At 48.0% G+C, this 25,709-nt stretch overlaps 1 protein-coding gene across 5 annotated transcripts in view; it reads right to left on the reverse strand.

Moving 5' to 3' along the window:
- The window catches only part of foxp4 (forkhead box P4), a 620,454-nt gene that overhangs the window by 299,561 nt on the left and 295,184 nt on the right, over nucleotides 1-25,709 (reverse strand). For all 5 annotated transcript variants that reach the window (XM_072480228.1, XM_072480226.1, XM_072480225.1 and 2 more), the window contains one exon: nucleotides 17,501-17,590. In XM_072480228.1, coding sequence (XP_072336329.1) covers nucleotides 17,501-17,590 — 90 coding nt within the window. The remainder of the gene's footprint in view (nucleotides 1-17,500; nucleotides 17,591-25,709) is intronic.

The raw sequence follows: 25,709 nt of genomic DNA on the forward strand, positions 1-25,709 counted from the left end.
GTATCAGCTCCTGTATGGTCTGTGTGTGTCTCAGTATCAGCTCCTGTATGGTCTGTGTGTGTCTCAGTATCAGATCCTGTATATTCTGTGTGTGTCTCAGTATCAGCTCCTGTATGGTCTGTGTGTGTCTCAGTATCAGCTCCTGTATGGTCTGTGTCTGTCTCAGTATCAGCTCCTGTATGGTCTGTGTGTGTCTCAGTATCAGCTCCTGTATGGTCTGTGTGTGTCTCAGTATCAGCTCCTGTATATTCTGTGTGTGTCTCAGTATCAGCTCCTGTATATTCTGTGTGTGTCTCAGTATCAGCTCCTATATGGTCTGTGTGTGTCTCAGTATCAGCTCCTGTGTGGTCTGTGTGTGTCTCAGTATCAGCTCCTGTATGGTCTGTGTGTGTCTCAGTATCAGCTCCTGTATATTCTGTGTGTGCCTCAGTTTCAGCTCCTGTATGGTCTGTGTGTGCCTCAGTACCAGCTCCTGTATGGTATGTGTGAGTCTCAGTATCATCTCCTGTACATTCTGTGTGTGTCTCAGTATCAGCTCCTGTGTGGTCTATGTGTGTCTCAGTATCAGTTCCTGTATGGTCTGTGTGTGTCTCAGTATCAGCTCCTGTATGGTCTGTGTGTGTCTCAGTATCAGCTCCTGTACATTCTGTGTGTGTCTCAGTATCAGCTCCTGTACATTCTGTGTATGCCTCAGTATCAGCTCATGTATGGTCTATGTGTGTCTCAGTATCAGCTCCTGTATGGTCTGTGTGTGTCTCAGTATCAGCTCCTGTAAATTCTGTGTGTGTCTCAGTATCAGCTCCTGTACATTCTGTGTGTGTCTCTGTGTCAGCTCCTGTATGGTCTGTGTGTGTCTCTGTATCAGCTCCTGTATGGTCTGTGTGTGTCTCAGTATCAGCTCCTGTATATTCTGTGTGTGTCTCAGTATCAGCTCCTGTATATTCTGTGTGTGTCTCAGTATCAGCTCCTGTATATTCTGTGTGTCTCAGTATCAGCTCCTGTACGGTCTGTCTGTGTCTCAGTGTCAGCTCCTGTATATTCTGTGTGAGTCTCAGTGCCAGCACCTGTGTGGTCTATGTGTGTCTCAGTATCAGCTCCTGTATAGTCTGTGTGTGTCTCAGTATCAGCTCCTGTATGGTCTGTGTGTGTCTCAGTATCAGCTCCTGTAAATTCTGTGCGTGACTCAGTATCAGCTCCTGTACATTCTGTGTGTGTCTCAGTGTCAGCTCCTGTATGGTCTATGTGTGTCTCAGTATCAGCTCCTGTATGGTCTGTGTGTGTCTCAGTATCAGCTCCTGTACATTCTGTGTGTGTCTCAGTATCAGCTCCTGTATGGTCTGTGTGTGTCTCAGTATCAGCTCCTGTATGGTCTGTGTGTGTCTCAGTATCAGCTCCTGTATGGTCTGTGTGTGTCTCAGTATCAGATCCTGTATATTCTGTGTGTGTCTCAGTATCAGCTCCTGTATGGTCTGTGTGTGTCTCAGTATCAGCTCCTGTATGGTCTGTGTCTGTCTCAGTATCAGCTCCTGTATGGTCTGTGTGTGTCTCAGTATCAGCTCCTGTATGGTCTGTGTGTGTCTCAGTATCAGCTCCTGTATATTCTGTGTGTGTCTCAGTATCAGCTCCTGTATATTCTGTGTGTGTCTCAGTATCAGCTCCTATATGGTCTGTGTGTGTCTCAGTATCAGCTCCTGTGTGGTCTGTGTGTGTCTCAGTATCAGCTCCTGTATGGTCTGTGTGTGTCTCAGTATCAGCTCCTGTATATTCTGTGTGTGCCTCAGTTTCAGCTCCTGTATGGTCTGTGTGTGCCTCAGTACCAGCTCCTGTATGGTATGTGTGAGTCTCAGTATCATCTCCTGTACATTCTGTGTGTGTCTCAGTATCAGCTCCTGTGTGGTCTATGTGTGTCTCAGTATCAGTTCCTGTATGGTCTGTGTGTGTCTCAGTATCTGCTCCTGTATGGTCTGTGTGTGTCTCAGTATCAGCTCCTGTACATTCTGTGTGTGTCTCAGTATCAGCTCCTGTACATTCTGTGTATGCCTCAGTATCAGCTCATGTATGGTCTATGTGTGTCTCAGTATCAGCTCCTGTATGGTCTGTGTGTGTCTCAGTATCAGCTCCTGTAAATTCTGTGTGTGTCTCAGTATCAGCTCCTGTACATTCTGTGTGTGTCTCAGTGTCAGCTCCTGTATGGTCTGTGTGTGTCTCTGTATCAGCTCCTGTATGGTCTGTGTGTGTCTGAGTATCAGCTCCTGTATATTCTGTGTGTGTCTCAGTATCAGCTCCTGTATATTCTGTGTGTGTCTTAGTATCAGCTCCTGTATATTCTGTGTGTCTCAGTATCAGCTCCTGTACGGTCTGTCTGTGTCTCAGTGTCAGCTCCTGTATATTCTGTGTGAGTCTCAGTGTCAGCTCCTGTATGGTCTGTGTGTGTCTGAGTATCAGCTCCTGTATGGGCTGTGTGTGTCTCAGTATCAGCTCCTGTACATTCTGTGTGTGTCTCAGTGTCAGCTCCTGTATATTCTGTGTGTGTCTGAGTATCAGCTCCTGTATGGTCTGTGTGTGTCTCAGTATCAGCTCCTGTACATTCTGTGTGTGTCTCAGTATCAACTCTTGTATGGTCTGTGTGTGTCTCAGTGTCAGCTCCTGTATGGTCTCTGTGTGTCTCATTGTCAGCTGCTGTACATTCTGTGTGTGTCTCAGTATCAGCTCCTGTACATTCTGTGTGTGTCTCAGTGTCAGCTCCTGTATGGTCTGTGTGTGTCTCAGTGTCAGCTCCTGTATGGTCTGTGTGTGCCTCAGTACCAGCTCCTGTATGGTATGTGTGAGTCTCAGTATCATCTCCTGTACATTCTGTGTGTGTCTCAGTATCAGCTCCTGTGTGGTCTATGTGTGTCTCAGTATCAGTTCCTGTATGGTCTGTGTGTGTCTCAGTATCAGCTCCTGTATGGTCTGTGTGTGTCTCAGTATCAGCTCCTGTACATTCTGTGTGTGTCTCAGTATCAGCTCCTGTACATTCTGTGTATGCCTCAGTATCAGCTCATGTATGGTCTATGTGTGTCTCAGTATCAGCTCCTGTATGGTCTGTGTGTGTCTCAGTATCAGCTCCTGTAAATTCTGTGTGTGTCTCAGTATCAGCTCCTGTACATTCTGTGTGTGTCTCTGTGTCAGCTCCTGTATGGTCTGTGTGTGTCTCTGTATCAGCTCCTGTATGGTCTGTGTGTGTCTCAGTATCAGCTCCTGTATATTCTGTGTGTGTCTCAGTATCAGCTCCTGTATATTCTGTGTGTGTCTCAGTATCAGCTCCTGTATATTCTGTGTGTCTCAGTATCAGCTCCTGTACGGTCTGTCTGTGTCTCAGTGTCAGCTCCTGTATATTCTGTGTGAGTCTCAGTGTCAGCACCTGTGTGGTCTATGTGTGTCTCAGTATCAGCTCCTGTATAGTCTGTGTGTGTCTCAGTATCAGCTCCTGTATGGTCTGTGTGTGTCTCAGTATCAGCTCCTGTAAATTCTGTGCGTGACTCAGTATCAGCTCCTGTACATTCTGTGTGTGTCTCAGTGTCAGCTCCTGTATGGTCTATGTGTGTCTCAGTATCAGCTCCTGTATGGTCTGTGTGTGTCTCAGTATCAGCTCCTGTACATTCTGTGTGTGTCTCAGTATCAGCTCCTGTATGGTCTGTGTGTGTCTCAGTATCAGCTCCTGTATGGTCTGTGTGTGTCTCAGTATCAGCTCCTGTATGGTCTGTGTGTGTCTCAGTATCAGATCCTGTATATTCTGTGTGTGTCTCAGTATCAGCTCCTGTATGGTCTGTGTGTGTCTCAGTATCAGCTCCTGTATGGTCTGTGTCTGTCTCAGTATCAGCTCCTGTATGGTCTGTGTGTGTCTCAGTATCAGCTCCTGTATGGTCTGTGTGTGTCTCAGTATCAGCTCCTGTATATTCTGTGTGTGTCTCAGTATCAGCTCCTGTATATTCTGTGTGTGTCTCAGTATCAGCTCCTATATGGTCTGTGTGTGTCTCAGTATCAGCTCCTGTGTGGTCTGTGTGTGTCTCAGTATCAGCTCCTGTATGGTCTGTGTGTGTCTCAGTATCAGCTCCTGTATATTCTGTGTGTGCCTCAGTTTCAGCTCCTGTATGGTCTGTGTGTGCCTCAGTACCAGCTCCTGTATGGTATGTGTGAGTCTCAGTATCATCTCCTGTACATTCTGTGTGTGTCTCAGTATCAGCTCCTGTGTGGTCTATGTGTGTCTCAGTATCAGTTCCTGTATGGTCTGTGTGTGTCTCAGTATCTGCTCCTGTATGGTCTGTGTGTGTCTCAGTATCAGCTCCTGTACATTCTGTGTGTGTCTCAGTATCAGCTCCTGTACATTCTGTGTATGCCTCAGTATCAGCTCATGTATGGTCTATGTGTGTCTCAGTATCAGCTCCTGTATGGTCTGTGTGTGTCTCAGTATCAGCTCCTGTAAATTCTGTGTGTGTCTCAGTATCAGCTCCTGTACATTCTGTGTGTGTCTCAGTGTCAGCTCCTGTATGGTCTGTGTGTGTCTCTGTATCAGCTCCTGTATGGTCTGTGTGTGTCTGAGTATCAGCTCCTGTATATTCTGTGTGTGTCTCAGTATCAGCTCCTGTATATTCTCTGTGTGTCTTAGTATCAGCTCCTGTATATTCTGTGTGTCTCAGTATCAGCTCCTGTACGGTCTGTCTGTGCCTCAGTGTCAGCTCCTGTATATTCTGTGTGAGTCTCAGTGTCAGCTCCTGTATGGTCTGTGTGTGTCTGAGTATCAGCTCCTGTATGGGCTGTGTGTGTCTCAGTATCAGCTCCTGTACATTCTGTGTGTGTCTCAGTGTCAGCTCCTGTATATTCTGTGTGTGTCTGAGTATCAGCTCCTGTATGGTCGTGTGTGTCTCAGTATCAGCTCCTGTACATTCTGTGTGTGTCTCAGTATCAACTCTTGTATGGTCTGTGTGTGTCTCAGTGTCAGCTCCTGTATGGTCTCTGTGTGTCTCATTGTCAGCTCCTGTACATTCTGTGTGTGTCTCAGTATCAGCTCCTGTACATTCTGTGTGTGTCTCAGTGTCAGCTCCTGTATGGTCTGTGTGTGTCTCAGTGTCAGCTCCTGTATGGTCTGTGTGTGTCTCAGTATCAGCTCCTGTACATTCTGTGTGTGTCTCAGTATCAGCTGCTGTATTTTCTGTGTGTGTCTCAGTGACAGCTCCTGTATGGTCTGTTTGTGTCACAGTATCAGCTCCTGTATATTCTGTGTGTGTCTCAGTATCAGCTCCTGTATGGTCTGTGTGTGTCTCAGTATCAGCTCCTGTATATTCTGTGTGTGTCTCAGTGTCAGCTCCTGTATATTCTGTGTGTGTCTCAGTATCAGCTCCTGTATGGTCTGTGTGTGTCTCAGTATCTGCTCCTGTATGGTCTGTGTGTGTCTCAGTATCAGCTCCTGTACATTCTGTGTGTGTCTCAGTATCAGCTCCTGTACATTCTGTGTATGCCTCAGTATCAGCTCATGTATGGTCTATGTGTGTCTCAGTATCAGCTCCTGTATGGTCTGTGTGTGTCTCAGTATCAGCTCCTGTAAATTCTGTGTGTGTCTCAGTATCAGCTCCTGTACATTCTGTGTGTGTCTCAGTGTCAGCTCCTGTATGGTCTGTGTGTGTCTCTGTATCAGCTCCTGTATGGTCTGTGTGTGTCTGAGTATCAGCTCCTGTATATTCTGTGTGTGTCTCAGTATCAGCTCCTGTATATTCTCTGTGTGTCTTAGTATCAGCTCCTGTATATTCTGTGTGTCTCAGTATCAGCTCCTGTACGGTCTGTCTGTGCCTCAGTGTCAGCTCCTGTATATTCTGTGTGAGTCTCAGTGTCAGCTCCTGTATGGTCTGTGTGTGTCTGAGTATCAGCTCCTGTATGGGCTGTGTGTGTCTCAGTATCAGCTCCTGTACATTCTGTGTGTGTCTCAGTGTCAGCTCCTGTATATTCTGTGTGTGTCTGAGTATCAGCTCCTGTATGGTCGTGTGTGTCTCAGTATCAGCTCCTGTACATTCTGTGTGTGTCTCAGTATCAACTCTTGTATGGTCTGTGTGTGTCTCAGTGTCAGCTCCTGTATGGTCTCTGTGTGTCTCATTGTCAGCTCCTGTACATTCTGTGTGTGTCTCAGTATCAGCTCCTGTACATTCTGTGTGTGTCTCAGTGTCAGCTCCTGTATGGTCTGTGTGTGTCTCAGTGTCAGCTCCTGTATGGTCTGTGTGTGTCTCAGTATCAGCTCCTGTACATTCTGTGTGTGTCTCAGTATCAGCTGCTGTATTTTCTGTGTGTGTCTCAGTGACAGCTCCTGTATGGTCTGTTTGTGTCACAGTATCAGCTCCTGTATATTCTGTGTGTGTCTCAGTATCAGCTCCTGTATGGTCTGTGTGTGTCTCAGTATCACCTCCTGTATATTCTGTGTGTGTCTCAGTGTCAGCTCCTGTATATTCTGTGTGTGTCTCAGTATCAGCTCCTGTATGGTCTGTGTGTGTCTCAGTATCAGCTCCTGTATATTCTGTGTGTGTCTCAGTATCAGCTCCTGTAAGGTCTCTGTGTGTCTCAGTGTCAGCTCCTGTTCGGCCTGTGTGTGTTTGTCAGTGTCAGCTCCTGTTCGGTCTGTGTGTTTCTCAGTGTCAGCTCCTGTTCGGCCTGTGTGTTTGTCAGTATCAGCTCCTGTAAATTCTGTGTGTGTCTCATTAACAGCTCCTGTATATTCTGTGTGTGTCTCAGTATCAGCTCCTGTACATTCTGTGTGTGTCTCAGTATCAGCTCCTGTATGGTCTGTGTGCAGCTCAGTGTCAGCTCCTGTATGGTCTGTGTGTGTCTCAGTATCAGCTCCTGTATGGTATGTGTGTGTCTCAGTATCAGCTCCTGTATATTCTGTGTGTGTCTCAGTATCAGCTCCTGTATGGTCTGTGTGTGTCTCAGTATCAGCTCCTGTATGGTCTGTGTGTGTCTCACTATCAGCTCCTGTATGGTCTGTGTGTGTCTCAGTATCAGCTCCTGTACATTCTGTGTGTGTCTCAGTATCAGCTCCTGTGTGGTCTATGTGTGTCTCAATATCTGCTCCTGTATGGTCTGTGTGTGTCTCAGTATCAGCTCCTGTACATTATGTGTGTGTCTCAGTATCAGCTCCTGTATATTCTGTGTGTGTCTCAGTATCAGCTCCTGTATATTCTGTGTGTCTCAGTATCAGCTCCTGTACGGTCTGTCTGTGTCTCAGTGTCAGCTCCTGTATATTCTGTGTGAGTCTCAGTGTCACCTCCTGTATGGTCTGTGTGTGTCTGAGTATCAGCTCCTGTATGGGCTGTGTGTGTCTCAGTATCAAGTCCTGTACATTCTGTGTGTGTCTCAGTGTCAGCTCCTGTATATTCTGTGTGTGTCTGAGTATCAACTCCTGTATGGTCTGTGTGTGTCTCAGTGTCAGCTCCTGTATGGTCTGTGTGTGTCTCATTGTCAGCTCCTGTACATTCTGTGTGTGTCTCAGTATCAGCTCCTGTACATTCTGTGTGTGTCTCAGTGTCAGCTCCTGTATGGTCTGTTTGTGTCTCAGTGTCAGCTCCTGTATGGTCTGTGTGTGTCTCAGTATCAGCACCTGTACATTCTGTGTGTGTCTCAGTATCAGCTCCTGTATATTCTGTGTGTGTCTCAGTGTCAGCTCCTGTATGGTCTGTGTGTGTCTCAGTGTCAGCTCCTGTATATTCTGTGTGTGTCTCGGTATCAGCACCTGTATGGTCTGTGTGTGTCTCAGTATCAGCTCCTGTATATTCTGTGTGTGTCTCAGTGTCAGCTCCTGTATATTCTGTGTGTGTCTCAGTATCAGCTCCTGTATGATCTGTTTGTGTCTCAGTATCAGCTCCTGTATATTCTGTGTGTGTCTCAGTATCAGCTGCTGTACATTCTGTATGTGTCTCAGTGTCAGCTCCTGTTCGGCCTGTGTGTGTTTGTCAGTGTCAGCTCCTGTTCGGTCTGTGTGTTTCTCAGTGTCAGCTCCTGTTCGGCCTGGGTGTTTGTCAGTCTGAGCTCCTGTAAATTCTGTGTGTGACTCATTAACAGCTCCTGTATATTCTGTGTGTGTCTCAGTATCAGCTCCTGTACATTCTGTGTGTGTCTCAGTATCAGCTCCTGTATGGTCTGTGTGCAGCTCAGCGTCAGCTCCTGTATGGTCTGTGTGTGTCTCAGTATCAGCTCCTGTATCGTCTGTGTGTGTCTCAGTATCAGCTCCTGTATATTCTGTGTGTGTCTCAGTATCAGCTCCTGTATGGTCTGAGTGTGTCTCAGTATGAGCTCCTGTATGGTCTGTGTGTGTCTCAGTATCAGCTCCTGTATGCCCTGTGTGTGTCTCAGTATCAGCTCCTGTACATTCTGTGTGTGTCTCAGTATCAGCTCCTGCGTGGTCTATGCGTGTCTCAGTATCAGCTCCTGTATGGTCTGTGTGTGTCTCAGTATCAGCTCCTGTATGGTCTGTGTGTGTCTCAGTATCAGCTCCTGTACATTGTGTGTGTGTCTCAGTATCAGCTCCTGTAAATTCTGTGTGTGTCTCAGTATCAGCTCCTGTACATTCTGTGTGTGTCTCAGTATAAGCTCCTGTATGGTCTCTGTGTGTCTCAGTATCAGCTCCTGTACATTCTGTGTGTGTCTCAGTATCAGCTCCTGTACATTCTGTGTGTTTCTCAGTGTCAGCTCCTGTACATTCTGTGTGAGTCTCAGTATCAGCTCCTGTACATTCTGTGTGTGTCACAGTATCAGCTCCTGTACATTCTGTGTGTGTCTCAGTGTCAGCTCCTGTACATTCTGTGTGTTTCTCAGTGTCAGCTCCTGTTCGGCCTATGTATTTCTCAGTGTCAGTTCCTGTTCGGTCTGTGTGTTTCTCAGTGTCAGTTCCTGTTCGGTCTGTGTATTTCTCAGTGTCAGTTCCTGTTCGGTCTGTGTATTTCTCAGTGTCAGCTCCTGTTCGGTCTGTGTGTTTCTCAGTGTCAGCTCCTGTTCGGTCTGTGTGTTTCTCAGTGTCAGCTCCTGTTCGGTCTGCGTGTGTCTCAGTATCAGCTCCTGTATGGTCTGTGTGTGTCTCAGTATCAGCTCCTGTATATTCTGTGTGTGTCTCAGTGTCAGCTCCTGTATATTCTGTGTGTGTCTCAGCATCAGCTCCTGTATGGTCTGTTTGTGTCTCAGTATCAGCTCCTGTATATTCTGTGTGTGTCTCAGTATCAGCTGCTGTACATTCTGTGTGTGTCTCAGTGTCAGCTCCTGTTCGGCCTGTGTGTGTCTGTCAGTGTCAGCTCCTGTTCGGTCTGTGTGTTTCTCAGTGTCAGCTCCTGTTCGGCCTGTGTGTGTCTCAGTATCAGCTCCTGTACATTCTGTGTGTGTCACAGTATCAGCTCCTGTACATTCTGTGTGTGTCTCAGTGTCAGCTCCTGTACATTCTGTGTGTTTCTCAGTGTCAGCTCCTGTTCGGCCTATGTATTTCTCAGTGTCAGCTCCTGTTCGGTCTGTGTATTTCTCAGTGTCAGCTCCTGTTCGGTCTGTGTGTTTCTCAGTGTCAGCTCCTGTTCGGTCTGTGTGTTTCTCAGTGTCAGCTCCTGTTCGGTCTGTGTGTGTCTCAGTATCAGCTCCTGTATGGTCTGTGTGTGACTAAGTATCAGCTCCTGTATATTCTGTGTGTGTCTCAGTGTCAGCTCCTGTAAATTCTGTGTGTGTCTCAGTATCAGCTCCTGTATGGTCTGTTTGTGTCTCAGTATCAGCTCCTGTATATTCTGTGTGTGTCTCAGTATCAGCTGCTGTACATTCTGTGTGTGTCTCAGTGTCAGCTCCTGTTCGGCCTGTGTGTGTTTGTCAGTGTCAGCTCCTGTTCGGTCTGTGTGTTTCTCAGTGTCAGCTCCTGTTCGGCCTGTGTGTGTCTCAGTATCAGCTCCTGTATGGTCTGTGTGTGTCTCAGTATCAGCTCCTGTATATTCTGTGTGTGTCTCAGTGTCAGCTCCTGTATATTCTGTGTGTGTCTCAGTATCAGCTCCTGTATGGTCTGTTTGTGTCTCAGTATCAGCTCCTGTATATTCTGTGTGTGTCTCAGTATCAGCTGCTGTACATTCTGTGTGTGTCTCAGTGTCAGCTCCTGTATGGTCTGTGTGTGTCTCAGTATCAGCTCCTGTACATTCTGTGTGTGTCTCAGTATCAACTCCTGTATGGTCTGTGTGTGTCTCAGTGTCAGCTCCTGTATGGTCTGTGTGTGTCTCATTGTCAGCTCCTGTACATTCTGTGTGTGTCTCAGTATCAGCTCCTGTACATTCTGTGTGTGTCTCAGTGTCAGCTCCTGTATGGTCTGTTTGTGTCTCAGTGTCAGCTCCTGTATGGTCTGTGTGTGTCTCAGTATCAGCTCCTGTACATTCTGTGTGTGTCTCAGAATCAGCTCCTGTATATTCTGTGTGTGTCTCAGTGACAGCTCCTGTATGGTCTGTGTGAGTCTCAGTATCAGCTCCTGTATATTCTGTGTGTGTCTCGGTATCAGCACCTGTATGGTCTGTGTGTGTCTCAGTGTCAGCTCCTGTATGGTCTGTGTGTGTCTCAGTGTCAGCTCCTGTATATTCTGTGTGTGTCTCAGTATCAGCTCCTGTATGGTCTGTGTGTGTCTCAGTATCAGCTCCTGTATATTCTGTGTGTGTCTCAGTGTCAGCTCCTGTATGGTCTGTGTGTGTCTCAGTATCAGCTCCTGTATGATCTGTTTGTGTCTCAGTATCAGCTCCTGTATATTCTGTGTGTGTCTCAGTATCAGCTGCTGTACATTCTGTGTGTGTCTCAGTGTCAGCTCCTGTTCGGCCTGTGTGTGTTTGTCAGTGTCAGCTCCTGTTCGGTCTGTGTGTTTCTCAGTGTCAGCTCCTGTTCGGCCTGTGTGTGTCTCAGTATCAGCTCCTGTAAATTCTGTGTGTGTCTCAGTGTCAGCTCCTGTACATTCTGTGTGTGTCTCAGTGTCAGCTCCTGTACATTCTGTGTGTGTCTCAGTGTCAGCTCCTGTACATTCTGTGTGTTTCTCAGTGTCAGCTCCTGTTCGGCCTATGTATTTCTCAGTGTCAGCTCCTGTTCGGTCTGTGTGTTTCTCAGTGTCAGTTTCTGTTCGGTCTGTGTATTTCTCAGTGTCAGTTCCTGTTCGGTCTGTGTGTTTCTCAGTGTCAGCTCCTGTTCGGTCTGTGTGTTTCTCAGTGTCAGCTCCTGTTCGGTCTCTGTGTGTCTCAGTATCAGCACCTGTATGGTCTGTGTGTGTCTAAGTATCAGCTCCTGTATATTCTGTGTGTGTCTCAGTGTCAGCTCCTGTATATTCTGTGTGTGTCTCAGTATCAGCTCCTGTATATTCTGTGTGTGTCTCAGTGTCAGCTCCTATATATTCTGTGTGTGTCTCAGTATCAGCTCCTGTATGGTCTGTTTGTGTCTCAGTATCAGCTCCTGTATATTCTGTGTGTGTCTCAGTATCAGCTGCTGTACATTCTGTGTGTGTCTCAGTGTCAGCTCCTGTTCGGCCTGTGTGTGTTTGTCAGTGTCAGCTCCTGTTCGGTCTGTGTGTTTCTCAGTGTCAGCTCCTGTTCGGCCTGTGTGTTTGTCAGTATCAGCTCCTGTAAATTCTGTGTGTGTCTCATTAACAGCTCCTGTATATTCTGTGTGTGTCTCAGTATCAGCTCCTGTACATTCTGTGTGTGTCTCAGTATCAGCTCCTGTATGGTCTGTGTGCAGCTCAGTGTCAGCTCCTGTATGGTCTGTGTGTGTCTCAGTATCAGCTCCTGTATGGTCTGTGTGTGTCTCAGTATCAGCTCCTGTATATTCTGTGTGTGTCAGTATCAGCTCCTGTATGGTCTGTGTGTGTCTCAGTATCAGCTCCTGTATGGTCTGTGTGTGTCTCAGTATCAGCTCCTGTATGGCCTGTGTGTGTCTCAGTATCAGCTCCTGTACATTCTGTGTGTGTCTCAGTATCAGCTCCTGTGTGGTCTATGTGTGTCTCAGTATCAGCTCCTGTATGGTCTGTGTGTGTCTCAGTATCAGTTCCTGTACATTGTGTGTGTGTCTCAGTATCAGCTCCTGTAAATTCTGTGTGTGTCTCAGTATCAGCTCCTGTACATTCTGTGTGTGTCTCAGTATAAGCTCCTGTATGGTCTCTGTGTGTCTCAGTATCAGCTCCTGTATGGTCTGTTTGTGTCTCAGTATCAGCTCCTGTATATTCTGTGTGTGTCTCAGTATCAGCTGCTGTACATTCTGTGTGTGTCTCAGTGTCAGCTCCTGTTCGGCCTGTGTGTGTTTGTCAGTGTCAGCTCCTGTTCGGTCTGTGTGTTTCTCAGTGTCAGCTCCTGTTCGGCCTGTGTGTGTCTCAGTATCAGCTCCTGTATGGTCTGTGTGTGTCTCAGTATCAGCTCCTGTATATTCTGTGTGTGTCTCAGTGTCAGCTCCTGTATATTCTGTGTGTGTCTCAGTATCAGCTCCTGTATGGTCTGTTTGTGTCTCAGTATCAGCTCCTGTATATTCTGTGTGTGTCTCAGTATCAGCTGCTGTACATTCTGTGTGTGTCTCAGTGTCAGCTCCTGTATGGTCTGTGTGTGTCTCAGTATCAGCTCCTGTACATTCTGTGTGTGTCTCAGTATCAACTCCTGTATGGTCTGTGTGTGTCTCAGTGTCAGCTCCTGTATGGTCTGTGTGTGTCTCATTGTCAGCTCCTGTACATTCTGTGTGTGTCTCAGTATCAGCTCCTGTACATTCTGTGTGTGTCTCAGTGTCAGCTCCTGTATGGTCTGTTTGTGTCTCAGTGTCAGCTGCTGTATGGTCTGTGTGTGTCTCAGTATCAGCTCCTGTACATTCTGTGTGTGTCTCAGTATCAGCTCCTGTATATTCTGTGTGTGTCTCAGTGACAGCTCCTGTATGGTCTGTGTGAGTCTCAGTATCAGCTCCTGTATATTCTGTGTGTGTCTCGGTATCAGCACCTGTATGGTCTGTGTGTGTCTCAGTGTCAGCTCCTGTATGGTCTGTGTGTGTCTCAGTGTCAGCTCCTGTATATTCTGTGTGTGTCTCAGTATCAGCTCCTGTATGGGCTGTGTGTGTCTCAGTATCAGCTCCTGTATATTCTGTGTGTGTCTCAGTGTCAGCTCCTGTATATTCTGTGTGTGTCTCAGTATCAGCTCCTGTATGATCTGTTTGTGTCTCAGTATCAGCTCCTGTATATTCTGTGTGTGTCTCAGTAACAGCTGCTGTACATTCTGTGTGTGTCTCAGTGTCAGCTCCTGTTCGGCCTGTGTGTGTTTGTCAGTGTCAGCTCCTGTTCGGTCTGTGTGTTTCTCAGTGTCAGCTCCTGTTCGGCCTGTGTATTTGTCAGTAACGGCTCCTGTAAATTCTGTGTGTGACTCATTAACAGCTCCTGTATATTCTGTGTGTGTCTCAGTATCAGCTCCTGTACATTCTGTGTGTGTCTCAGTATCAGCTCCTGTATGGTCTGTGTGCAGCTCAGTGTCAGCTCCTGTATGGTCTGTGTGTGTCTCAGTATCAGCTCCTGTATGGTCTGTGTGTCTCTCAGTATCAGCTCCTGTATATTCTGTGTGTGTCTCAGTATCAGCTCCTGTATGGTCTGTGTGTGTCTCAGTATGAACTCCTGTATGGTCTGTGTGTGTCTCTGTATCAGCTCCTGTATGGCCTGTGTGTGTCTCAGTATCAGCTCCTGTACATTCTGTGTGTGTCTCAGTATCAGCTCCTGTGTGGTCTATGCGTGTCTCAGTATCAGCTCCTGTATGGTCTTAGTGTGTCTCAGTATCAGCTCCTGTACATTGTGTGTGTGTCTCAGTATCAGCTACTGTAAATTCTGTGTGTGTCACAGTATCAGCTCCTGTACATTCTGTGTGTGTCTCAGTGTCAGCTCCTGTACATTCTGTGTGTTTCTCAGTGTCAGCTCCTGTTCGGCCTATGTATTTCTCAGTGTCAGCTCCTGTTCGGTCTGTGTGTTTCTCAGTGTCAGTTCCTGTTCGGTCTGTGTATTTCTCAGTGTCAGTTCCTGTTCGGTCTGTGTATTTCTCAGTGTCAGCTCCTGTTCGGTCTGTGTGTTTCTCAGTGTCAGCTCCTGTTCGGTCTGTGTGTGTCTCAGTATCAGCTCCTGTATGGTCTGTGTGTGTCTCAGTATCAGCTCCTGTATATTCTGTGTGTGTCTCAGTGTCAGCTCCTATATATTCTGTGTGTGTCTCAGTATCATCTCCTGTATGGTCTGTTTGTGTCTCAGTATCAGCTCCTGTATATTTTGTGTGTGTCTCAGTATCAGCTGCTGTACATTCTGTGTGTGTCTCAGTGTCAGCTCCTGTTCGGCCTGTGTGTGTTTGTCAGTGTCAGCTCCTGTTCGGTCTGTGTGTTTCTCAGTGTCAGCTCCTGTTCGGCCTGTGTGTTTGTCAGTATCAGCTCCTGAAAATTCTGTGTGTGTCTCATTAACAGCTCCTGTATATTCTGTGTGTGTCTCAGTATCAGCTCCTGTACATTCTGTGTGTGTCTCAGTATCAGCTCCTGTATGGTCTGTGTGCAGCTCAGTGTCAGCTCCTGTATGGTCTGTGTGTGTCTCAGTATCAGCTCCTGTATGGTCTGTGTGTGTCTCAGTATCAGCTCCTGTATATTCTGTGTGTGTCAGTATCAGCTCCTGTATGGTCTGTGTGTGTCTCAGTATCAGCTCCTGTATGGTCTGTGTGTGTCTCAGTATCAGCTCCTGTATGGCCTGTGTGTGTCTCAGTATCAGCTCCTGTACATTCTGTGTGTGTCTCAGTATCAGCTCCTGTGTGGTCTATGTGTGTCTCAGTATCAGCTCCTGTATGGTCTGTGTGTGTCTCAGTATCAGTTCCTGTACATTGTGTGTGTGTCTCAGTATCAGCTCCTGTAAATTCTGTGTGTGTCTCAGTATCAGCTCCTGTACATTCTGTGTGTGTCTCAGTATAAGCTCCTGTATGGTCTCTGTGTGTCTCAGTATCAGCTCCTGTACATTCTGTGTGTGTCTCAGTATCAGCTCCTGTATATTCTGTGTGTTTCTCAGTGTCAGCTCCTGTACATTCTGTGTGTGTCTCAGTATCAGCTCCTGTATATTCTGTGTGTTTCTCAGTGTCAGCTCCTGTACATTCTGTGTGTGTCTCAGTATCAGCTCCTGTATATTCTGTGTGTTTCTCAGTGTCAGCTCCTGTACATTCTGTGTGTGTCTCAGTATCAGCTCCTGTATATTCTGTGTGTTTCTCAGTGTCAGCTCCTGTACATTCTGTGTGTTTCTCAGTGTCAGCTCCTGTTCGGTCTGTGTGTTTCTCAGTGTCAGTTCCTGTTCGGTCTGTGTATTTCTCAGTGTCAGTTCCTGTTCGGTCTGTGTATTTCTCAGTGTCAGTTCCTGTTCGGTCTGTGTGTTTCTCAGTGTCAGCTCCTGTTCGGTCTGTGTGTTTCTCAGTGTCAGCTCCTGTTCGGTCTGTGTGTTTCTCAGTGTCAGCTCCTGTTCGGTCTGTGTGTTTCTCAGTGTCAGCTCCTTTTCGGCCTGTGTGTCTCTCAGTGTCAGCTCCTGTTCGGCCTGTGTATTTCTCAGTGTCAGCTCCTGTTCGGCCTGTGTATTTCTCAGTGTCAGCTCCTGTTCGGCCTGTGTATTTCTCAGTGTCAGCCCCTGTTCGGCCTGTGTATTTTTCAATGTCAGCCCCTGTTCGGCCTGTGTGTTTCTCAGTGTCAGCTCCTGTTCGGCCTGTGTATTTCTCAGTGTCAGCTCCTGTTTGGCCTGTGTATTTCTCAGTGTCAGATCCTGTTCGGCCTGTGTATTTCTCAGTGTCAGCTCCTGTTCGGCCTGTGTATTTCTCAGTGTCAGCCCCTGTTCGGTCTGTGTGTTTCTCAGTGTCAGCTCCTGTTCGGTCTGTGTGTTTCTCAGTTTCAGCTCCTGTTCGGTCTGTGTGTGTCTCAGTGTCAGCTCCTGTTCGGCCTGTGTATTTCTCAGTGTCAGCTCCTGTTCGGTTTGTGTGGTTCTCAGTGTCAGCTCCTGTTCGGCCTGTGTATTTCTCAGTGTCAGCTCCTGTTCGGCCTGTGTGTTTCTCAGTGTCAGCTCCTGTTCGGTCTGTGTGTTTCTTAGTGTCAGTTCCTTTTCGGCCTGTGTATTTCTCAGTGTGAGCTCCTGTTCGGTCTGTGTGTTTCTCAGTGTCAGCTCCTGTTCAGTCTGTGTGTTTCTTATTGTCATGTTAAGCTATCAGATCAGACCCCAACATTTCTTACGACACTGGACAACAAACCCAAACAATTTTTTTAAATTTGTAAAACTGAGGAAAGGATACTTCACCCCAGGAGTGATGACTCTGACCAATAGGTATCTTTTATATGAAAACAAACTTTAATTTAAACACAGAATTAACCACATTAACATCAAAGAAATAACTTTACAATTATCAGTAAAACAGTTCTTAAAGACAAGGAAAGACTTCAACTATCTATATCTGCTACTATCTCCAAGTAAGCAACCCAATACAGTTCAAATACCACTTATAAGTAAAGTTAACAAAACAGATTACTTGCTTAGTTGTACACAGATGTTCGGAGGGGGAGACACTTTCAGGAACAAAGTTAATACACTTTGCTCAACCTAAGAGCATTTGGTAAAATTGCTGTTCAACTTAAAATCTTTCTGTCTTGTCAGACTCAAATTTTATGGCAAACTGCAAAAAAGTACAGACAGACCTGGCTCGTCCTATCAATTATATAATCTGTATCCCACTAAGATGTCACAACTACAACCCTTCATAAATGATCTACTCTCCAGGGAATCTCCAGCAATCATAACAATGTTCCATTAGCACTCCAAACGTAAACACGTAAATGGTTGGAATCAATCATGACCTCACCATTTACGACTCCTTAATTACAGCTTTAGAAGACACACAGACGGGATACCTTAACCTAGGTTCTTCAATAATATTACTGCAAGAAATAAATAACTTAACCCAGCTTTTAATAACATTACTGCAACAAATATAAAATATAATATATAATAATTTCTACATTCAACACAGTCAGCTCCTGTATAATCCGTGTGTATCACAGTGTCAGCTCCAGTAAGCTCTGTGTGTGTCTCAGTGTCAGCTCCTGTATGGTCCATGCATATCTCAGTGTCCGCCCCTATACGGTTTGTGTGTGCGTTACAGTGTCAGCCCCTGTATGGTCCATGTGTGTGTCTCAGTGTCAGCCCCTGTACGGTCCCATTGTGTGTCTCAGTGTCAGCATCTGTCTGGTCCGTGTGTATTTTTCAGTGTCAGCCCCTGTAAGGTCTGTGTGTGTGTCTCAGTGTCAGTTCCAGTCTGTATGTGTATAGCATACAGTGGATAAAAGGGAATGAATCACTACCATGTGTGCCTCAAAGACAGCCCCTGTACATACAAGGCAGATATTACTATTAAAGCACCAATACAATGTCAGCTCCTGTATATTACATATTACAGTCTAACCAGCACTGTTACACGTGATCTATTACACAGACCTGGACTGTCTGCTGTTGCTTGTCATTTGCGCTGGGAGAGTTGAGGCCTGTTGCTTGATGAAGTAAAAGCTGTCTCGCTGCTTGGAGAGCCTGAAATCAAAGAGGAAGAAAGGTGAAAAGTGGGAAAAAAGCAGTAGATCCCAAATCCTTTTCCCACTATCATTCCATACATAAACTGAGTGGTCAAACATTAATGGAAGGCTCCAGGCAACATCTCCACATCATCTGTGTCTGAACACTTACATCCTGGATCTCTGACCAATGTGCTCCTGTTTGTGGAACCCTGCCACCTAACAACAGTGCAGATCCAGAATTGGCAATATTTGGGGTGTCGGAGGATCCGGGGGCAAAGCGGGGGAGAGAGGCCGATATCCGGGCCTTCTCCTCCCTGGTGGCCCGGAGTCGGATCTTGCTGAGATGGAGGGACTCGGAGCCCCCAAAGTCAGGTGTGTGGGTCAGCGATATGGTAGGGCTTCTCAGTCTGGAGAAAATCAAGTTCGCTCTGAGAGGATCAATACAGGGATTCGCCTGGAGTTGGCGGCTGTTCATTGATTTCTTCAACAAAAACAGGAGGCATGGCGATGTTAAATAAGGACAGGGGACTCAGTATGCGGGTAATTGGGGACAGGGCGGGAAAAGTGGGGGACGTGGTTTATTGTTTGTTGTTCTCTGCGGGGGTATTTTGTGCTTCGACCCACGCGGTCGTTTTAGAAATGTCAACATGTTAAATTGTGAAAATTACAAATACTTCAATAAAATATTTCTAATTTTAAAAAAAGTGCAGATAAATCATCGCAAACTAAGAACTAATAATAATAATCTTTATTGTCACAAGTAGGCTTACATCAACACTGCAATGAAGTTACTGTGAAAAGCCCCTGGACGCCACACTCCGGCACCTGCTCGAGAATTCAGAATGTCCAATTCACCTAACAGCACACCTTCAGGGACTTGTGGGAGGAAACCGGAGCACCCGGAGGAAGCCCACGCAGACACGGGGAGAACGTGCAGACTCCACACAGACAGTGACCTAGCGGGGAATTGAACCCGTGTCCCTGGAGCTGTGAAGCAACAGTGCTACCCACTGTGTTACCGTGCCCCCTCACACTCTTAAATGTGACAATATTTGGCAAATTGGGTGTAACCTCAGCATTAGGTTTTCTGGTATCTTCAGTAGATTTTGGGAAAAGCCTCCACGTGTAGCAGAAGCCACAACTACCCATTTCAGTTCTTTTTTTTAATAAACTTAAGAGTACCCAATTATTTTTTTCCAATTAAGGGGCAATTTAGCGTGGCCAATCCACCTAACCTGCACATCTCCCCGCAGACACGGGGAGAATGTGCAAACACCACACAGACAGTGGCCCAAGGCCGGGATCGAACCTGGATCCTGAGCTCCAGAGGCAGCAGTGCTAACCACTGTGCCACCATGCCGCACCCCCCATTTCAGTTCTCATGCTTTTTTCTCCCACTCTGGGTCTGGGGTGTACAGAATCTGAAGCTCGAATCTCCTTCCTGGGTCTGCGTAGTTAAGCAGGAGTAGAATGATCTGCAGATTCCCAGGTTAAGGTGTGTGGGGGGGGGGGACAACTTTACCCTGGACAACCACAGACATACCTGGCTCCAACAACAACTTGTGATTCTTCGACAAAGGGAAGCAAGTCACAGGTTCTGGTTCAGAGAAGGTTCACTGGATTGGTTCCGGGGATAAAGCACTTGTCCTCTGGAGAGAGATTGAGCAGTTTAGTCCGATACTCGCTCCCCCCGCCCCCCTCAAGCAAGGTCTGCACTGGGGTTGAGATGCTGTACGAAGCATGTAATTGTTGTTTTGTAAATAAATTCACCTTCCTTGACGCAAGCTTCCTTATTGAGTTATTCTAGTATTGAATGGCGGGGCAGGATCGTGGGGCTGAGTTACCTACTCCCGCCCCTAGATCTTATGTTGAGGTTAATACATTGTTTTTTTCGGGCAGCACGGTGGCGCAGTGGGTTAGCACTGCGGCCTCACGGTGTCAAGGTCCCATGTTCGATCCCGGCTCTGGGTCACTGTCCGTGTGGAGTTTGCACATTCTCCCCGTGTTTGCGTGGGTTTCGCCCCCACAACCCAAAAATGTGCAGGCTAGGTGCATTGGCCGCGCTAAATTGCCCCTGAATTGGAAAAAAATGAATTGGGTACTCTAAATTTTAAAAAAAGTACACTGTTTTTAAAAATAAATTTAGAGTACCCAATTAATTTTTTCCAATTAAGGGGCAATTTATATTGGCCAATCCACCTACCCTGCACATCTTTGGGTCGTGGGGGGCGAAACCCACACAAACACGGGGAGCAATTTTGGGCCCCACACCTCAGGAAGGACATACTGGCACTGGAGCGGGTCCAGCGGAGATTCACACGGATGATCCCAGGAATGGTAGGCCTAACATACGATGAATGTCTGAGGATCCTGGGATTATATTCATTGGAGTTTAGGAGGTTGAGGGGAGATCTAACAGAAACTTACAAGATAATGAATGGCTTAGATAGGGTGCACATAGGGAAGTTGTTTCCATTAGCAGGGGAGACTAGGACCCGGGGGCACAGCCTTAGAATAAAGGGGAGTCACTTCAGAACAGAGATGAGGAGAAATTTCTTCAGCCAGAGAGTGGTGGATTTGTGGAATTCATTGCCACAGAGGGCGGTGGAGGCCGGGACGTTGAGTGTCTTTCAGACAGAAGTTGATAAATCCTTGATTTCTCGAGGAATTAAGGGCTATGGATAGAGAGCGGGCAAATGGAGTTGAAATCAGCCATGATTGAATGGTGGAGTGGACTCGATGGGCCGAATGGTCTTACTTCCGCTCCTAGGTCTTATGGTCTTAATGTGCAAACTCCACACGGACAGTGACCCCGAGCCGGGATCGAACCTGGGACCTTGGCGCCGTGAGGCAGCAGTGCTAACCACTGCACCACCGTGCTGCCCAAGGTTAATACATTTAAGGGGAAGCTGGATAAACATGAGGGAGAAAGGAATAGAAGGACATTCTGATGAGGTGAGACGAAGCAGGGTGGGAGGAGGCTTGTGTTGACATAATCACCGGCACAAAGCAGTAGGCCCAAATAGCCTGTTTTCTGTGCTGTAGATTTCATGCAATTCGATGTAAACCTGGCAGCTTTGAGTCAGTTGGCAAGTCAATTCAAGTCTATTGCACATTCCCAGATCCTAACCAGTGTCCTCACAGCGAGTCAGCCCAGCATACTGCCACGTGAAGTGGAACTTCAGAGAAAATAGCTGCACAGGAAAGAACCGGAACTGTGTGACAGACAATTCCAACCATTCAGCAGTGACACGGAGACAACTGCATGACTGAGAGGAAGGAGCTCCCCTTGGGGATTGACCATTCAATGTTCTTCAGATAAATATGAGACAGCACACTGTCTCAGATACATCAGGCATTCATTATTAACCAATTTTGGACCGCAGTGGTTCAAGAAGGCGGCTCGCCCCCACCTTCTTGAGGGCAATTAGGGACGGGCAACAAACGTTGGCCTAGACAGCGGAGCCGCCATCCTGTGGAATAATTTGTTAAAAATCAGTGAGCTATTAATGCAGCTGCACAGTGATAGAGGTGGGGCCGTTTGCTGGCGGAGGGATTCTCAGTTCCCGTAGGCAGCGCACCCCCGCCCGTGGGCTTCCTGACAGCCTGGCGTGTTTCCAGTGGGAATTCCCATTGACAGCAGCGGCAGCAGAGGATTCCGCCGCCTCCCACCAGCAAGAAACACATAACTTGGAGTTCGGAGAATCGCCCAAGATAACAAGGTTGTTCTTTTTTTGAAGATAACTAAATTATACATTGATCGAGGCACTTGTAACCCAGTGATGCATACTGAGCGACTCCATAATCCAGTAACAACCAACATACTGACATAATAATCATTGAGAACAATTTCCTGATTGAGAGATGACTAAGCAATACAGTAACATCTCAATGGAGATGCCACGGTGTCAGTGACACCGTAACTGAATTGTGCAACAAATCAAGGATCGAGACGCCTAATAATTGATTTACAATCAAGGTACCGAAGAGACAATAATCAAGCAATATACCAGTTCATTGATTGTGTGGGTGAAAGCTGAGTGTGTGTGAGGGGGGGGGGGGCGGGGTGCTCTCAGGGGTGTTATGGGGGCGGGGGTAGCTACTGTGGGTGGTGCAGGGGCAGATATATGTAAGCACTCAAATGCAACCGAGAATCCCTCCGCCAGCAAACGGCCCCACCCATTTATCTTTCTGACCCGTGTTCACCTATTGTTGGGGTTGTCTATCCCTCTCTCACTGTGTAGCTGCGTTACCACATATGGCAGGTTTGGGGGATAGGAGCATGGTGGTTATGGTACTGGAACACACTGTCTGAAAGGGTAGTGGAGGTAGAAGCCCTCAACTCATTTAAAAGGTGGTCTTGCAGGGCAGCACGGTGGCGCAACGGTTAGCACTGCTGCCTCACGGCGCCAAGGACCCGGGTTCAATCCCGGCCCCAGGTCACTGTCCGTGTGGTGTTTGCTCATTCTCCCTGTGTCTGCGTGGGTCTCACCCCCACAACACAAAAATGGCCCCCTTCTGTACTGTAGTGATTCTATTATTCTATGATTTGTGATTAATAGTAAACTGGAGAGGGTGGTGGAGTTTGGTGATGCCATTCAGAAGTTGCAGGCAATAAATATAAGTGACAGATCTCTAGCAGTTATAATTCAGCACAGACAAGCGTCTTACGCAATCAAAGATTAAAATAGGGGGAAGTTATTTTACTGAATGAACGGTGTTTAAGCAATGAGGTGAGAGCCTGAGAGAAATGGAGGAGCAACTGTTGAATCGACTCTTTCAATGTCCACTCCACTCTGTGAAGCCATGACTAACAAGAAGAAAAAAAAAGAACTTGCATTGTTCTGGCACCTATTTGGACACCCCGAGAAGCTTTACAGCCAGCGAAATACTTTAAGGCGGGATTCTTTAATAACGGGGCTAAGTCCCCACACCGGCGTGAAAACCGGCGGCAACCACTCCGGCGTCAACGGTCCCCGAAGTGAGGAATTCGCCCCTTCCTAGGCGGCTAGGTTGGCGCCGGAGTGGTCCTCGCATCTCCAGCCGGCGCCGAATGGCTGGCGCGAAATCACGCATGCGCAGAACGGCCGGCGTATTTTTGCGCATGCGCGCTACAACCAGGGTGATTCCGCGCATAGGCGGGGTTTCCTTTCTCCGCGCCGGTCCCCGGGCAATATGACGGAACCCTACAGGGACCCGGCGGGGAGTAAAATAGGCCCCCACAGATCCAGCCTGCCCGCCGATCAGTAGGCCCCGATCGCGGGCCAGGCCACCGTGGGCCCCCCCCCCCCCCCCCCGGGTTCGGATGCCCCCGCCCCCCCCCCCCTCCAGGACGGCCCCCGCACACCCAACTTCCAGGTCCCGCCGAACGCGTTGGCCACTCGGAGAATCGCAATCCCGCGGGCGTCCGAGAATCGACGCCGGAGAATGGAGAAGCTGGCGTCGAGGTGGCGGGTCGCGGCGGGGATTCTCCGACACGGCGGCGGGTCGGAGAATCCTGGCCACCAAGTATATTCACTCTGTGGTAACGATGGGAAACAGCTGTGCCAATTCAGGAGCCGGCAGGTCCCCGGGTGTTAAGTTGAAACTGCATGGTGCTCTGACCAGAAGCCAATTTGATTTTGTACCTCATAACTGGTCACACAGGCACTGAGAAGTATTCAACTTCTTCGGGAGGGTGCAGTGAAGGCACTCTTGGACTGACCTCCAGTGTAAAAGGGACAGTTATGGAGAAAGGTTTGGAAAATGCACACATTTTAAATGTTAAAAAAAGTCAATGAGAAAAGATTTCACTGGTATCAAATGTACTGAGACCAGGAAGAAAGATTAATCCTGAGATAACATTTTAAAAAATAATTTTAGAGTACCCAATGTATTTTTTTCCAATAAAGGGTAATTTAGCGTGGCCAATCCACCTTCCCTGCACATTTTCTTTTTGGGTTGTGGGGGCGAATCCCACGCAAACACGGTGAGAATGTGCAAACTCCACACGGATAGTGACCCAGAACCGGGATCGAACCTGGGACCTTGGCACCAGGACTGCAGGATAGGGGGCAGATGAGCATAAAGATAAGCATGTTGGAAATGGGGGCAGAGTATAGCATTCGGCCCCTTGTGCCTGTTCCTCCATTCAACTAAATCAAGGCTGATCTTCCAGCTCCACGTCCTTGTCCCTGCTATCTCCGTATCTTTAATATCTAGAAATCTACCAATCTCAGTCTTGAACATACTCAATGGGCTGGATTCTCCGGCCCCCCAGCCGTGGTGTTTCCTGGCAGTGCGCCGTTCGCTCGAACTGAGATTCTCTCTTCCCGTCGCTTGTCAATGGGATTTGTCACTGAAGCCACCCCACGCCGCTGGGAAACCCGCTGGCGAGGATGCGCTACCGATGGGAAAAGTGAACCGCAACGGCCTGAGAATTGCGTCCAATGACTGAGCCTCCACAGCCCTCTGGGGTAGAGAATGCCAAAGGTTCACCACCCTCTGAGGGAAGAAATCCCTCCTCGTCTCAGCCCTAAATGACCGGCCCCCCTAGTCTGAGACTGTGTCCTCTGTTCTCGACCACCCTCCTCACCACCAACTACCCCGCACCCCCCCCTCCCTCCCCCCACCCCCCACCCACCCACAATCAGGGAAATCATCCTTTCTACATCTACCCTGTTTTTCTTTTCTTTTTTTTTTTAAACGCATTTTAATTCAAACTTGTATCAAAAGTAAGTTACAGCAAATAAACACCCCAGGAAACACTCTTCCCAACAATCAACTAAGCAGTTTGGACAGATTTTTCTCCTTTTTCAATCCTCCCCCTCCCCATCACCCGCCCCCCCACCCCCCCCCCCCCCCCCCCACCCCATCCCCCTGTGATGAACATCTCCTCAAACACGGTCACAAACAGACCCCACCTTTTATCAAACTCCCCTGCTGAGCCCCTTAACTCACACTTTATCTTCTCTAACCGCAGGAAGTCATACAGGTCACCCAACCATGCTGCTACCCCCGGTGGCGATGCCGACCGCCACTCCAGGAAAATTTGCCGCCGTGCAATCAGAGAGGCGAAGGTCGCGACATCGGCCTTCCTCCCCTCCATGAGCTCCGGCTTCTCTGAAACCCCAAATATCGCCACCAAAGGGTCCGGGTCCACTCCCTCCTCCACTATGCTGGCTAAGACCGCGAACACTCCCGCCCAGAATCTTCCCAATTTTTCACAACCCCAAAACATGTGCGCGTGATTCGCTGACCCCCATCCACACCTCTCACACTCATCTGCTACCCCCTGAAAGAACCCACTCATTCTCGCCCGAGTCATATGCACCCTGTGCACCACCTTAAACTGTATCAGGCTCATCCTTGCACAAGAGGAGGTCCCGTTTACCCTTCACAGTGCCTCACTCCATACTCCCCAATTGATCTCCATTCCCAACTCCGCTTCCCATTTCTCCTTGATCTTCACCACCCGCTCGCCTCCCTGCTCCCCCAGCCGCTTATATATATCGCCAATTCTTCCCTCCCCTTCCCCATCCGGAAGCAGCAGTCGCTCCAGCAGGGTGTAGCCCGGTAATCTAGGGAACCCCTTCCAGACCTTTCGTGCAAAGTCCCTAACTTGTAGATACCTGAACTCACTACCCCTCGGCAGCTCTACCCTCTCCCTTAGCTCCTCCAGACTGGCGAACCCTTCCTCCAAATACAAATCCCTCACCTTGACCAGCCCCACTTCCCTCCACCTCCTGTATACACTATCCATCCACGGTAGCATTGTGGATAGCGCAATTGCTTCACAGCTCCAGGGTCCCAGGTTCGATTCCGGCTTGGGTCACTGTCTGTGTGGAGTCTGCACATCCTCCACGTGTGTGCGTGGGTTTCCTCCGGGTGCTCCAGTTTCCTCCCACAGTCCAAAGATGTGCAGGTTAGGTGGATTGGCCATGATAAATTGCCCTTAGTGTCCAAAATTGCCCTTAGTGTTGGGTGGGGTTACTGGGATGGGGTACAGGTGTTGGCCTTGGGTAGGGTGCTCTTTCCAAGAGCCGGTGCAGACTCGATGGGCCGAATGGCCTCCTTCTGCACTGTAAATTCTATGATAATCCCCCCCCGGCTCAAACCCATGATTCTCGCACAGCGGCGTTAAGCACCGACATCCC

Source organism: Scyliorhinus torazame, chromosome 17, assembly GCF_047496885.1.
Source record: "Scyliorhinus torazame isolate Kashiwa2021f chromosome 17, sScyTor2.1, whole genome shotgun sequence".
Lineage (NCBI taxonomy): Eukaryota > Metazoa > Chordata > Chondrichthyes > Carcharhiniformes > Scyliorhinidae > Scyliorhinus > Scyliorhinus torazame.